Here is a 15,984-nt window from a genome sequence, read left to right as displayed (position 1 = left end):
AAAAGGCCTATTGTAACTCTGTGCAATTTTCTGCATATCATTTATAATTATCCTGTTCAGGATGTTCTCTTTTGGGATCAGTTTAAGTAATTATGTGTTTTTCTAGAAGTTTTACTCATTCATTATAGTTTTCAGATGTTCTAGCCCAAGTTGAGCTTTTGGCTTTTTACCTTATTTCAGGCAGTGATTTTACGTCCAAACTACTGCTAGTCTATACTCATTTCCAACATTAACCCATGATGTCATCTATAAAGATGAAGGTAGTCTCAGGGGTATTAGAAATACAGAACTTGATGGTTCAAATTGGCTGCTTATAAAGGTAGGTTTACTTGGTTGATTTAGTAGACTTGGAATTCTCTTCATAAAGAAGAAAATTCATAAATGCTTACTAGCACTGTATCTGTTTTTCGACTATGTCATTGTCATATTTGGTGCCATTGAAATAGCTCTGGCAGATATAAGTGAGAGAAAGGAGGTGCACTGTCATATAATGTGGGGGAAGTAGGTGTTAGGCTTTATTCATTAGTAAAAATAGTACTCACATATGGAGGTTGTTTTCTCAATCAGATGGCACCTCTTTCAGAAAACAAGGATGCCTTTTCAGTTTATTAGGATCTACTTGGTAACATTTTATTAATTTGTGTTGTACGATGAGTGAGGTGATGCATATGGGTGCCAGACCCAAGGCTGTAGTGTTTAGCAGAGCGGTGAGAGAGAGCATAAGCTGGCAGAATAGAAGTGGACATACATAAATCTTATGTAAACCAAACCTCTCATTCATTTCAGAGTAGGCAGTTTTGTGTTATCTCAGATCATGTGGTGAGGAGCGTATTTGGGGGAATTTGTAGAACCTTAAGTCTTCTTGCCCTCTGTTCACTCCCTGCCCCATGAAAACAAGTCTTCCATGGAAGGGTGTTATTGCTGTGATCTGTGACCTTCAGGGAAAGGGCTGTTAGAAAGGGTGTGTTCAGAGTTGCTCCTCATGCCAGGAGCTTCAACCTGCAGGTTCAGTCTTGAAGTGGGCCCTGAAATTAACCTTGTTGATAAGGGCCATCAAGTTTCATTTTTAATAGAGAAAGAGACAGGACAAGAAATGTATCCAGTGCCTAACGTATGAAACTGTAACCTATCTGTACATCACTTTGACAATAAATAAGAAAAAAAATAAATAAAAAATAGAGAAAGGTACAAAGTAGCGTAGGTGAGTTTGTTTCTGAGCTGACTTACACACTGAATGCTCATATTTGTATGTATGGAGTGAAAGTGAAGATGTGTGTCTAGCCCAGGATTATAGTGGAAAAAAATCTCAATACATACTGCCTCAAATATCAGTACATTGTTTTGTATGCACACATTAAGAGCATATAAAATTGACCACTTTCTCTGAAATTTTGGAGACTGTTTTAAAAACACATTATATTTGCCAGGAGAATTATAAAACACAGGTTAACTATAAACAGGACTTGAATAGAAGCAAACACTCTTTATAATGGCTATGATAAGCTCTCTAATTGGTGGTTGTGTTCACCTACTGAACTGGAGCTTCAGGTAAAAGCATTTGAATAGATGCTTATTACACGCAAATGCAAGAGATGTTCAAAACCGTTTGTCACATTTATATATTGTTATAATCAAGACCATGGTAATATAACTGAAAAATTTTTAAAGAGAGTCTGTTATTTTGTTGTCAAATGGAAACCGAGGCCATTTTTTCTACATTTTTAAATTCTTTATTGTAAAGGTTACGTTCAGAAGGGTTACTGTCATATAAGTCAGATAAAGAGTACATACTTTTTAGAACATTGTCACTCCTTCCCAAGCTCTTTCTCTCAGCTTTCCCCTCCTGTCCCCACCCACAAGTTCTGTAGTTCATTTTCAATGTTGGATCTAGTGAGTGTCACTGCTGCATTTTTTCACCCATTACATCACCATTTCTGAGCTTTCCCCCTTCCCCTCCCAAAGACAGGTAAAGGAGCAACCTAGGAACAAATGAGGCAAAAGGAAAAGAAAAACTGCAACAAAGAATAAAAACCTCTTGTTTCTGTTTCCTGGGGTTCATTTGGATAAATATTATTTTGTATGATCAGATGCACATAGCTATTTCTTTTATAATGGCTACAGATTGTGGCCAACTTTAGCATAATGATTACAGCATTGATTCCTTAGGTATTTGTTAAATCCTAAGCTTTTGTTGCTTTGAATCACAATTGATACTATTAATACAAAGCTGCTTTTATTACTACTGTAAATATATATTATGTATATTTATTATTTATGACTAAGTTCAGATGTACTGTTAGGAATAACAGTGGTTGATAATAAAACTACTTTTAGAGTGTTTCTCAAGGACTGTATATTTAAATCACATGATTTATTTACAGTTTGAATATCTACAGTGTACTTAGTGTATTTTATTTTTTAAAGAGGTGGCCTATTACTTATATTCATGTAGCTTCCTTTCATGCCTTAGCGCTTTCTTTCTTCGAAAGAAAATTCCTGCTGAGTGCTGGGGTCATTTCTGCATTCTTTGCACTGGTTTCTAATTTTATTTATTTTTAAACTTGTACATAAAATTACATGTTTACTGGTCAGTGTGATGTTTCAGTAAAGGTATATCTTAGGCAACATTTAAATCAGGTTAAAGCAGTCTACTCTAACAGTCACGGGTTTTAATGGTAAAAACTCAAATCATTGTATGGATTCCTTTCTTAGGCCCTGTATATGCTAATCACACACTATACCATCATTTTGTTTTATGTCCCTAGGCTCCAGCTTTGGCATTTCTTGGGAGTTTGAAAGGCCCATGATGGGGGTGTTGCCTTAGATTAATTTAGAGTAGGATGCTTCATTGGGACTTGATCTTCTCTGGCCAGCGGTAGTAAGTTTAGTACTGTACTTGGGACAATTTCTGGGATTAAGTGGCGAGTACTGGAAGGCAGAGGCTAATAGTGTACATAACCGAGGAAACATCTGAACAATGCTTGCATTGGACTTCTGACATATAATGTTATCTAAAATGTTATATGCACCAAAATGTTATTTGTTCAGTGTAGTACCAAGTAGTGCCCTGGGGATTTTTCTACTTTCCATCATTATAATAAATGCTCAATGCAATTTATTAAAGCTAAATTGATTAGTATTGTCACATATACACATATAATATATATCCATAAAATTATATGTATGTCATAAATTTATGTGTATGTGTATGTGTGTATGTTTGAGATATTGTCTCATAAATACTATGGTCTACACTCTCACTTCAAAGATGCTCTGTGCTGTTGCCAAGGGACAGGCCTCATTTCCACCGTGCTACCCTGCAGCTCATCATTTCCTGTGTTTTTCCATCTATTTCTATCTTCCAAGGTTGCCTGACATCTTAGTATTAGTTTATTAGTTTCTGTTACTAGTGAAATGCCTCAGATGGGTACTTCTCGAAGGAAGGAAGCTTATTTAACTATAGTTTTTTAGGCCAATAGTCCAGTAGTACAGTGCTGGCTCTGGTGAGTGTCCTTAGGCTGCATTACCACATGGTGGATGATATCACAGGACATGGTCCTGTGAAAGAGAGAGATCACATGCCTGTAAAATTGAGAAGCAGACAGCTGTTCTTTTATAACACCTCTATTGCAGGCATGAGCTCAAATCCTATGAGAATGACTTTAATTCTAACTTCTAGGGATAGTGTCCCCAATGAGCAGAGGATTCCATTAGTTCCCCCTTTTCCTAGCTTTTGCTAGTGTCCTTCCTTTGCTAGTGGCTTACTTTTGTTGAGCCTTGTGTGACACTCTCATGTGGCATATCTAAACCATGGCGCCTTAATCTTGTTGCTAATGTAGGAAGTGTTAGTTATATTTCTAAAAAGTTCTCTGAGTATTTCATTTGTAAGAAAAATAGTGCTTTAGATATTCTTTGGAGACACAGAATATTTATAGCTGTAGTTGTGAATTTAAAGTATAATTATTTGCATTATGGAAACATTAGTTCTTGTAGCTAAGACATTGGTCCTTGTAGCTAAGAAGTTATTAAAATTATCAATTTAAAGGGGAATACATCCTTATTTTAACTGTTTACACACATTTGTCCCATGAATGTTCATTCAATGAGCGCTTATTATTATATATCTGTCACTTCTTATAAAGGAGTTGTTTTACTACATTATTTGTACTGACTCGTTGATTTATATATTTTCTCTTTTTTTCTCAGACAAAATTGAAGAAGCACAAAAAGAACTTAATGGGGCAGAAGTTTCTAAAAAAGGTGAGTGAAAATCAACTCCAGTATGGATTTTGTTCTTGATAGAGGTAACCCTATCCATAGCTCATACTTGTGGCCTAACATAATCAATGTAAGCATATCACACAATTTGAAATTGGTAATTCCTAATTTACCTTAGACTAAAGGATACCTACATTTTAGCTACAAAGCATACTGATAGGCTCACATGATGCTAATAGGAGTGGGAAAACCAGCACAGCTCTGTGAAGTCCTTCCTGGTGGTCTGCCTTGTATCAGTCCAGTGTGGTACGGAAAATGTAGATGTTGCGTCACAAATGTGTGCCCTCAGAGGGTAACAGTGTTTTCTGTAATGAACAAAATCTACAACAATCAGAACAATACCAAGCAGAAGAATTGCTGAATAAATTACAGTAAATCCATGTTAGGGGATATCATGCAATTTTAATAAAAATGGTCATAATTTCAGTTGGTGGTGATGACTTATTGTTAATTAATAAAATGAACTTAATAATGTAACATGTAAAATATTGTCCTGTTTTCTTTGTTAAGACAAATTAAGGGCTGGGAATGTGGCTTAGTAGTAGAGTGCTTGCCTAGCATGCACAAAGCCCTGGGTTCGATTCCCTAGCACCACATACACAGAAAACGGCCAGAAGGGGCGCTGTGGCTCAAGTGGCAGAGTGCTAGCCTTGAGCAAAAAGAAGCCGAGGACAGGGCTTTGGCCCTGAGTTCAGGCCCCAGGACTGGGGGGGGGGGTGGGGGGAAGACAAATTAAGCTAGGTATATAGCCACACTTGTGTGTGGATGTCTACGTGTTCATTATGCGTACATGGGACTGCGCAGAGCTTGAGAGGATTTAAATGCTGATATGTTTATATGATTGGGAGCAAAGCATTTGTGTTGCTCATTAATTTCACAATGACTATGTATTTTGAAAAAATTTAACACACAATAGGCAAAATTTAGATGCTGACCAGCATAAGAGGGGGCAGGCAGTGGATAGTGGCATGGTGTCTATGAGTGAGTAAAATCATTTCTGTGCTTTTAACTTGGTAGAGAAGAAAAGTTCTCATTTTTCATGATCTACTTACTTTTCATTGTTACATCTTGTATTTATAGTGAACATTTAATGGTAATTTCACTAAAACTCTAATGAAGAAGCTTTTTCAGAATTTCTTTTTCTAGATAGGTTATCATGTTTAGGGAAAATAAATTCTTGCTACACCAGTGCTCACTGGCTGGCTGGACTCCAGGATTGCTGGGAGTTGGTGTTCATATTTGTGCAATGATGCACGGTAGAGAGCCTTGAAGTGTCTTCCCACCCGCTTCCTATGGAATCTGACCCTTCAGGAACATTGCTTCAGAACAGCAGTACTAGGGAAGGCAGAGGTGTCACCATACTGTCCCATGGTGAAGCTGCCTGAGAGCATTCTCTCGCCACTTGTCCCTGCTGCCATTGTCTTGAGGCTTGAAGACGCTGGGGCTGGAGAGCCCTTGCTTTCTACACTTCCATTGTCGCAGCTCTTTTCACGTCTAGTAAGGTTTAGAGCTGCTTCAAGCAGCAGAATAAATGTAGCTTGTCTCTTTTCTTTCTTTCTTACTCCAATGGCAGAAAGTTTTCACAAAAGTGAACAAAATGCCTGATAGGAAGGAGGAAATGGAACAAAGCTTCTAGAGAAAGACCTTGGGTAATGAGCTTCAACATAATTGAGTGGGCTCCAGTTGGCAAGCTGCTTGAGCTCAGACCCAGGGTGAATACCAAGTGAGCATTGTTCTGAGCCTGTCACTGTAGTGAATTAATGTTTGGCTTTCGTGTTTAACACAGAAGCTCTGAACAAGTTAAAAATAAACCAGTTTTTCTTCCAGGTATAAGTAAGGAATAATATCAATTCCTCTTTCTCAACACAAGGAAAAAGTCTTTGAATAAAAGAAGTATTGAGATTTCTGAAATTTTTTCTTAACCAAGTGACCTATTTTTCTTAAAGGCAACTCATTTCCTCCATGTAAGAATGCATATATAATGAAAATGCAGGATCATTTGTTGTTTTTGAAGCATGATGAGTCATTCATTACAGCTCATGTTTCTGTTCCTTGCATTCTTTGAGAATGTTCTTTACCATGTAAGTATGAGTGAATCTGTGTTTTGGGCTTAATGCTGCAAATGATTATAAGGCTTTGTCTGCATTGGAGATTTTGTGGTCCTTAATTTAGTAGAGGCTCTTTCTCCTCATTTCTTTTTTGTAGTTATTAGGACAAGTAACTACTTTGTCCTCAGAAGTATCTACCATATCAGTAGGCTCTTAAAAAAGTAAAGCACTTGTTGATTGAGAGATTGAACGACATGTTTTCCCTATTTGTTAACAGAAGAAGGATAAATTTGCTTAGCATAATAGACTAGCATTGAAATTGACTTTGCCAATCATATAAAATACGATAAAGAAGTGTACTGAGTTATATTAATACACATTTTAACCGCTTTCTCTGCTTATGAATGAAAATCAGACAAATTTAATTTGATTTATTTTAATCACTTCGGGGTTAGATTTCAGCATGCATGTTCACATAATTCTCCACAGTTCTATTGTGCTCTCCTTTAAAGTGCTGTCTACTTATTCATAACAGTCTCTATGCTTGACACCATTTTTAAAATTATTGAGCAAGATTTAACTAAATTAGTAATTGTCATAGACATGGTGATAGAAGATGAATAAAATAAACTGAGATCAACTAAGAGACCTACAGGTGTTTGAGTACGCTTCAGTTTTGTTTGTTTAAATATACCATATAATTTTGACATTTAAATTACTACATAGAATGCATTAACTTATAAAGCATAAAAATAACATCATCTTGGATGCCAGCATCCAATTTAAATGATGGGCATTGCCAATGCTATTCTACCCAGCAACTGATAATTTCAGTTTCTTCGTAACATTTGCCTCAGAACAGGCATTAACTGTCCTCAGTTGCAGTGTGTTAAAGCTAATTATGCTGCATAATAACTATGCCTGAGCAAAGTGGGGTTCTTTGTTGTTGTTTGTTTTGTTTTTGTCTGAGTTTTGAAAATGGAAAGATGTCCTATATAGTCTTCACTAGGGATTCCCACTCAGCCTTGTTCCTGAGATTCCTCCTGCCATCAAAATTACTTCTTCCCATTGTGGAGTGTGTAATGAGTGGATTCTCCTTTTGTTCTTTACTTAATTATATATTAAGAGGTTTATTTAATGTTAGTGTTGCACAGTATAAACTGTGTAATATAAACTATAACTGCATATGGTAATGCAAATCTGCAAGTTACTAATATTCTGGAGGACTTTTTTCTATTTCTAGTTTTTAGTTTCTAGATTTTAGAATCAGTCTTAACTTTGTACATTAGGGGGGCACACTGACCAACTTCACAGTTTTTAGGTTTCCTTTCCATAAAGAAATAGTTTTGTAAAATTTTTATTGTCACCATGATGTGCAGAGGGGTTACAGTTACATATGTAAGGTAGTGAGTGCATTTCTTGTCAAACTTGTTACCTCCTCCCTTATTTTTCTCCCACCCTCCCTCCTCCCAACCCCTGAATTGTACAGTTGGTTTACTATATATTGTCTTATGTCTTGTAAGTATTGCTGTTGCATTGGTTCACCTTTTACTCTTTGTCTCACCATTTTAAGAAATAGTTTTGATGACCATGTTTTCCTTAGTGTGTTATAAATTTCTCTATATAGACCATTTGTGTATTTTGCTGGGTTTGTTTCTTCAAACTGTATTCATTTATTAATTTTTAGCTATTTCATTGAGTTTTTTTTCTCCCTGGTGCTAGGGTAAAAGTCCATGTCTGTAAATCATTGATATTTATTTCTTTGTAAAAATTGCTTCTGAGCTCTTGTTGGCAAATAAGAGTAAAGTGTAATTTTGTAGATTTATTTTTTTGAAAGTTTTAGCAAGGATTTGTTTTTGTATAACAGTTAGTGCAAAGAGAAACAGAAAAAGAGAAATATTCCCTGTTCTTTCCAGTAGCTCACACCTGTTATCCTAGCTACTCAGGAGGCTGAGATATGAGAATCTTGGTTCAAAGCCAGCCCCAGGCAGATAAACCCAAGAGATTCTAATCTCCAATGAACCAGCCAAAAGTGTAAACTGGAGGCATGGATCCAGTGGTAGAGCTACAGCCTTGAAAAAAACTAAGCAAGAGGCCCTGAGTTACAGCTTTAGTACACGCACATATTGTGCATGTACATGCACATGCTCTCAAAATGCTAAAAAGTCTTAACTGTAGCTTTTAAACTTTTTTTTTGGGGGGGAGGGGGTTTGAACTCTGGGCCTAGGCACTGTCCCTGAGCTCTTCAGCTCAAGGCTAGTGCTCTACCACTTGAGCCACAGCCCCACTTCTGGTTTTCTGGTGGTGAATTGGAGATAATTGAAAAGTCTCACAGACTTTCCTGCCCAGGCTGGCTTTGAATCATGATCCTCAGATCTCAGCCTCCTGAGTAGCTAGGATAATCTAAACTGATCTTTTATCTAACCATTCAGCTGAATTCTTAAGTGTTTTGACCATTTGTCCACTGGCATTTTCTTATCATATCAGTTGGTAATTAAAAACTTAGTTCCTTGCTTTTGAAATCATAGCTTCTTTTATTTTGATTGCCTAACTTGGCGGTAATAAAATAATCCATTTTGCCTCGTTCTTGATTTTAAAGAAAATACTTCTAATATTCACTATTAAAATGTGCACTGAATTTTTTTGTGGGAAGAGGTCAGTATATTTTTTAACTCTGAGGCTGTTTCAAACTTGAATTTGTTAATATAAAGAATATGGGAGTAGATACTTTAGGTTCACACCTTTCATCTTAGTCTTTGCTACTCAGGAGACAGATCTGAGATCTAGGTTTGAAACCAGCCCAGGTGGACAAATCCAAGAAACTCTTACCTTTAATCAACAAAAGATTGGAAATGGAGGTGACTCAAGTGGTAGAATACCAGCCTTAATCAAAAAAGTCAAGGAAGAGGGTCCTGAATTTAGATAGTCAGGGAGAAAGAATGAACGAATGAACAGAGGAAGGGAAGGAGGGAGGGAGGGAAGAAAAGAAAAGAAAAAGACTTTTAAAAAATCAGTAGTTTTTTTATTTCAATTTAATGTTTAAACTTACTTGGAATGACTTAATGATACCAATTTGTTCATTTGTTTAGTTTTGCCAACACATTGCTAGATTTGATTTGTTTAAAATATTTTATTGAAGAGTTTTATGTTCATGCTCAGACATCTATAATTTTATTTTTATTTTTTAATAAATTCCTCTGTCCATTTAAAGTTACATTGATTTAGTAAAATAACTTGAGGACTATATTTTCTGCTTGGCATGTTGGTGCTTGTTTTGGGATGGAGTGAGGCCTTTACAGACTACTCTTACAGCATGTTCTGATTTTTAGGAGGAGGTGGAGCGTATTTAGTGATACGTGTGAATCGTCACACTTCACACCTTTCTCTTTCTTGTTTTGGCAGAGATCTGTATTGTTTTATCTATATGTTTTTATCTGTATGTTTTATCTATGTTTTACCTGCCTTTGTTTTATTTTTTATTGTCATTGTAAGGAGATGTGCAGGGCATTACAGTTCCACAGCTCAGGCAATGAGTACATTTCTTTTTGGCAGTGTCACCTTTTCCAATGTTGCCTCCCAGTTTTTCCCTTCTGCCCCGCCCCTCCCCACCTTCCCCAGGTTGTACAGTTCATTTTCAACATAGTGTCTAATGAGTATCACTGCTGCATTTGTTCTACTCTATTAACTGTCTACTCTATTAACTGAGCATATTTTTATATGCTCCTATATCCTTTATTGTTTTATAATCATTTGTTTTGTTATGTTTTTAATGCCTTGTTTCCTTTGGGCTTACTTTGTTATTCAAATTTTTAAATGAAAAATGGACTCATGTAAATCTTGGTTCTTTTCTATTGGAACCACTTAAAACTCTTGATTTTTTTAATCAAAGTATTGTTTTAGGTATATCATATGCAATTTTATGTTTGCTTTTGAATCTGTAGGTTCACAGGCTACTTTCAGTTTTGAATATTTGTGTCTATTGTTTATCTCTTTACTTCTGAGATTCCAACGGTGCTTCCCATTTTGTCTTGAAAATTTACTGCAGTTTGGGATCCTTTTGTCCCATTACTCCCTTTTGCCTTGTTTCTTCTGACTTACCCTTTAATTCACTATCTTTTTAAGTTATTCTAATTTGAACTTAGATTTGTGCAGTGAGTTCTGAGTTTTATTATAATTTGTTTTTTTCAGTAGTGAGGGTTTTAGTCAAGGCCTTCCACTCTCCTAGTGTTCTACAACTTGAACTACATCTCTAGCCTGGCCTCTCCTGGTTATGTTAGAGTCTTGTGGACTTTCTGGCTGGGTTGCCATTGAATCTTCTAGAACTCAGCTTCCTGAGTAGCTAGGATTTCAGGTGTGAACCACTGGTGCCTGGCTTTGTATTTTTGAAATTCTGTAATTCACATTTGGTTCATCATATTATATTTCTTTTTATACTTGTACTTCTCCTTTGGTATTTTTAGAACTCTTGTCATTGAGTAAGATGAGCACATTAATTTTAAAGTCTTGGTATATTCCCACATATATGGTTATGATATTCTCTGTGTTAAATTTCTTTCTCAGATGACTGGATATCTTTCGATATTTGTTGTACATTTTATTTCAAAAGACTATAGAAGTGTTTTGAAGCCTAAATTTAAATCTTCACTCAGAGAAGATTTTCATTTTCCTCTGCCAGTCTTTTAGAACTAGCAATTTAAGATCATCTCAGTCATGTTTGTGACTCGTGATTCTTCAAGTCCCGTGTAATTGTGTTGCCGTTCATGCCAAGCCTGATGTGCACAGTGCAGATGTGGAGGGTTTCACGTCGATTGATGCTCCCCGTGCCCTCGGCTCTGCCGTTGGTTCCCCTAGTTCCTGTAGTTATCAGCCTACTCCGGCCTGCTCTCACCTCTGAGCACAGGGAAACCTTCCCTGCACAGCAGGAGCCCAAAGACTTTTCTCACCTTTTTGGATTTTTTGCCCACTTGTCATTAACTTTTCAATGTTCCAATACCTATAAGCTGATAATAATTATATTTGGTTAGCTAATACGTTGTCCTCTGAGGAAGTCTGGGTTAATTATTTAATTCTCCATTACCAAAAATCCTAGAAAAAGTAGTTTTCTTCCTTCCTTTCTCTCTCTCTCTCTTTTTTCTTTTTTTGAGATAAAGTCTTGCTGTGTAGCCCACATGGCCCAGAGCTCTCAATCTTCTTTTTTAAAAAAATAATCACTTATTTATTGTAAAAGTGATGTACAGAGAGGTTACAATTTCATACAGAAGGCAGTGGGTACATTTATTATACAGTTTGTTACCTCCTCCCTCATTCTCCCCCTTTTCTCTCTCCCCTCATGAGTTGTTCAGTTGGTTTACACCAAATGGTTTTGTAAGTATTGCTTTTGGAGTTGTTTGTCTTTTTATCCTTTGTCTCTTGATTTTGATATTCCTTTTCCCTTTGCTGACTTTGAATTGTGATCCTCAGATCTCACCTTCCTAAGCTGTATTTATTTTTTCACAAACTACATATACACACACATACATACTCACACTCACTTGTGTTCTGATAGCTTTTCTTTTTTGTTTGCTTGTTTTGATTTGGAAGTGTGTTTCTAGCTCAAGCAGAATGAGCTAAGTGCTGATCCAGTTTTCCAGTTCTTTCTTACGTTGAATCTTTGGAGTTATATTGGTATGTGATATTTGTTTATATTGTACTTTTTAAACTCATCTCATGTATGAAACCTGAATCACATATTTAAATAAACTGAGGTCCTTTCTCCTACATTTTGAGATATTGAACTTTTTTATATACTAAGTCATTATTAGTTTTAATTATAACTGTTGATCTGAATATTTGAGAAAATACTGTTTTAGGCACTTAATATATTTTCATAAAGTTTCCTTTAGATATTTTTTAGACTTTCATTGATTTAGAATGGTTATTCTCCCAAATGAAAATCTTGAGTAATGTCAAAATTCTTAAAAAGCAAAATTGTTATTGGTTGAAATTTTATAGAATGTGGGAACTTGAGAAGAATTTAGTTGACATTTTCCAAGTTCTTTCCAGAAGCACCATGTTTCTTCATTTCTGTAAGCCTTCTTTCTTTCTTTCTTTATTTTTTGCCAGTCCTGGGGCTTGGACTCAGGGCCTGAGCACTGTCCCTGGCTTCTTTTTGCTCAAGGCTAGCACTCTGCCACTTGAGCCACAGCGCCACTTCTGGCCATTTTCTGTATATGTGGTGCTGGGGAATCGAACCCAGGGCCTCATGTATATGAGGCAGGCACTCTTGCCACTAGGCCATAACCCCAGCCCCGTAGCCTCCTTTATTTTTAAACATACTAAAAACATTTTCAGTTTTCTTCATGTTTTTAATCTTTTGTACTAACATTATTACTAGGAATTTTTGTTTCTATTTCTGTGACAAATGTTTTCATTTTGCTTTTTAATTACTTTCCTGTAATGGAAAAGATGTGCTGAACTCTTGTTAGGTGTTAGATTTTCAGTGATTTCTTTTGATCTCTCCAGGAGACCCATAATGAGAAACAAATGCTGGTTCCTTCTTGCCATTATTTGTGCTTCGTTTTTTTAAATTCCATAACCATACTGGACTAATGGCCTAGAGAAATGATACTAAAAAGCAGTAGTTCCTACAGGAGTCATCTTGTCCCTGACATCAGAGATTTTACTAGTGTTTGGAGTGTTGCATGTAATGGTTTTCTACTTGGCTAATTTTGTTTTGTTTTTTCTAATTTTCTTTGTGCCTTCCTCTTTGAACTTTGACGATTTCAAATTCTATTGTTTAATTTAGCAATGTTTGGGGATTTTCAAGATGCCTTCAGCTATGTATTCCTTCTTTAACCTTGTGGTCAGAGGACATTCTTAATTTGTTCTTCTCTCTCTGTTGAGCAGCATATTTGGCCTAGTAGCTTCTGGTATTAGTTTTCATTGAATGTACTTTGCTATTTCATATTTATTTTATTTTAAATGCTGTGGACTGAACCTAAGGCCTAGTGGCCTGGTGCATTTACTCTACCATTGAGCATCACAATTTAAACCAACAGTTCTTTCTGTTTTGTTCTATGGATCAGAATCCTGGTCTCACTGAACTATGATCAAGGTACAGTAGAATTGCATGTCTCTCTGCAGGCCCTAGGGAGGAATTTGTTTCCTTGTTATTTCATTTAGGTCAATGATTATGTAACTTTGGTTACAGTTCCTCCTGTTGTTAATTGTCAGCTGGGACCATTCTTGGTCCAGAGGCTATCTACAGACCTTTGAATTGTGGCTACTTTCCCCCACTTTAATTTTAATTTTTATTTGTTAATTGATTGAATGGCTGATTGGTTGATGCTGGGGATTGAACTCATGCCCAGTTCTACATCACCATGACAAAATACCTGAAATAAAGAATGTAAAAGTGAATTTAATTCTCCTTTCCATTTCAGAGGTTTCAGTCCATGGCTCCATTGCTATGGCCTGCTGTGAGCCAAAACATCATGGTCATGGTCATGGTCATGGTCATGGTCATGAGAGCACATGGCAGAAGAGGATGTTCACAGCCAAGGACAAGCTAGATTCCTTTTCAGTGTATGGCCCCAGTAGCCTACTCCAACTAGGTCTCACCTTCACATCACCATAATGCCATCAAATTATGAACCATCAGTAGGTTTTAAACCATTGATACATATGGTCCAATCACTTCCCAGAGCTCACCTCTCCACCTTGCTGTGTTGGGCTGTGCCTTCAACATAGGAGTTTCAAGAGACCTTTCCTATGCACACTATGCCATATGCTCTGTCACTGAGCAATGCTTCCCAGGCTCCTAGCTAGCTTTAAAGCCAGCAGTGGTGGGCTGAGTTTCCCCCTTCCAATCTCTCTCCTGCTCTTTCTGTTGTTTGGTATCTATAACTTCAGCTAGAGAGAGTCTCCACTTTTAGGAGACTCTACGATAAGACATGTAAGGGGCCTGGGATCTTCTTATTCACCTTACCACAGCCTGCAAAGTCCCTGTTCCAGGAAGGAGACCTGTTCAGAGGTGTGGATGTTTTGTACCAGTTTGCCTTCTATACTACCTTTCATACCATTCAGCTTTACACTGTGATATTTTGAAGTGACAAAATATTTTTAATTTTTTTAGAATTTTCTTCTATTATTGCTCTTTTCAGAGTTCATGTGTATGTGTGTAGAACCAAATTAAAGTTTTTACATTTCAGTACATATCTGCTTTGATGAATAGTCTCAGTATTTCTTTTCTGAAAAAGTTTTGTTTTTATTTATTTTATTTTTGCAGGGGGAGTCCTAGTAATTGACCTTTAATTTCTCTGAAGGCTAAATTATTTCTTAATGTATAATTCTGAGTTGATAGGGCCCTCCCTCCTTCAGTAGAGTAAAAATGGAGTAGGGGAGAGGGTTTCCTCTCTATCAGTAGGGTACAAATGGAGTATAGGGGTAGGGTAGAATTGTACTTTTGCCCTGTTAAGATCTTCTAATTATAAGTCAGGAGAGATGGTATAAATTGAGTGTGGTTTCTTGTTTTGCCTAACTGCCTAATTGCAGATTCTTCTGCTTTGTACTGAAGGCCGAGAGGCACCTGCTTCTAGAATATATTTCCAGCAATATCTCCTATTCCATTAATATATGCATAGCAAGGCTCACTTAGTGTTTTCTGTGCATGTCTTGTGCATTTGTTCTGTACACCTTATTCATGACCTTTTAAATTTTTTTATCTTTAAGTAGTTATATAAAGTGATTCTAATTCAGCATGCCAGTTTATAAGTATAGTGCATCTTGATTAATGTTACTTAACCCTTTAATCAGTCTATCTTTTGGGCCTTTGTACTTCTTTCACTTTGCTTACTCCTCCTTCCCTTTGTCTGACGTGACTTTGACTACTGGACCTCACAGTATAGTGCTCAGAGATAAATGTCCTTGTCATCCCTGTCACCACAAACCCAGTGACCTCTTGCTTTCATCCTGTGCATCTGGATGCAGGATTTCACACGAGTGGCCACATCTTCCTCTTTAAATTTCCCCAAACTGTGAATTCATGGGACCTCATTATCACAGGTTTTATTGGATTTTTTTTCAGTTCCTTATTTGTTCCCATGTCTATCTCACCCTTAAATGCAATTACCCAGACTTCTGATATCAGAATTCTTTTCTCTCCTTAGTATACATATTCTCTTTGGCTGATCATTTATTTACTTTTATAAAATAGTTCTCACTGTGTCTTCCCAGAACTGTAGCTATCATCAAGTCTCGAACTCTATAGGGAAAGAAAAGAATATGCATGTACACTTCATGTATCATAATTTTAGATTGCTAGATAATCTTGGTAACTTTTAAATCATTCTATAATGGCATGGTAAGTGGCTATTGCATAATTAGCTTAACCATTTTTCCTGTTGGAGTTACTTGTCTTGGACTTCCAGCTACAATTTACAGTTATACATGTTGGTTGAGTTTGACATTTGGTGGCATGGAAAGGGAAGGGACATTTTTCCTAGTTCAGAGCTGCCCCATGAAGAGAGGGAGACTCAGCACAATCAGACCTTTCACATACTTCCTTGTTTTGAAGCAGCCCACTGTCACTACCCAAGTTCTGGGCAGCTTATTAACTGGCACAAATGGCTTGGAAAGCCTCCTAAATGCCCCCCCTCCCCTCCCTCTACTACTTGTTATT

At 36.7% G+C, this 15,984-nt stretch overlaps 1 protein-coding gene across 8 annotated transcripts in view; it reads left to right on the top strand.

Annotated features, from left to right (window-relative positions):
• The window catches only part of Hivep1 (HIVEP zinc finger 1), a 116,205-nt gene that overhangs the window by 68,956 nt on the left and 31,265 nt on the right, over positions 1–15,984 (top strand). For all 8 annotated transcript variants that reach the window (XM_048348470.1, XM_048348478.1, XM_048348472.1 and 5 more), the window contains one exon: positions 4,207–4,260. In XM_048348470.1, the coding sequence (XP_048204427.1) occupies positions 4,207–4,260 (54 nt within the window). The remainder of the gene's footprint in view (positions 1–4,206; positions 4,261–15,984) is intronic.

This window comes from Perognathus longimembris, chromosome 6 (assembly GCF_023159225.1).
Source record: "Perognathus longimembris pacificus isolate PPM17 chromosome 6, ASM2315922v1, whole genome shotgun sequence".
In the NCBI taxonomy this organism is placed as follows: Eukaryota; Metazoa; Chordata; class Mammalia; order Rodentia; family Heteromyidae; genus Perognathus; species Perognathus longimembris.
Note: the sequence above shows the minus strand (reverse complement) of the source record. Positions and strands in the feature narration are given on the sequence as shown.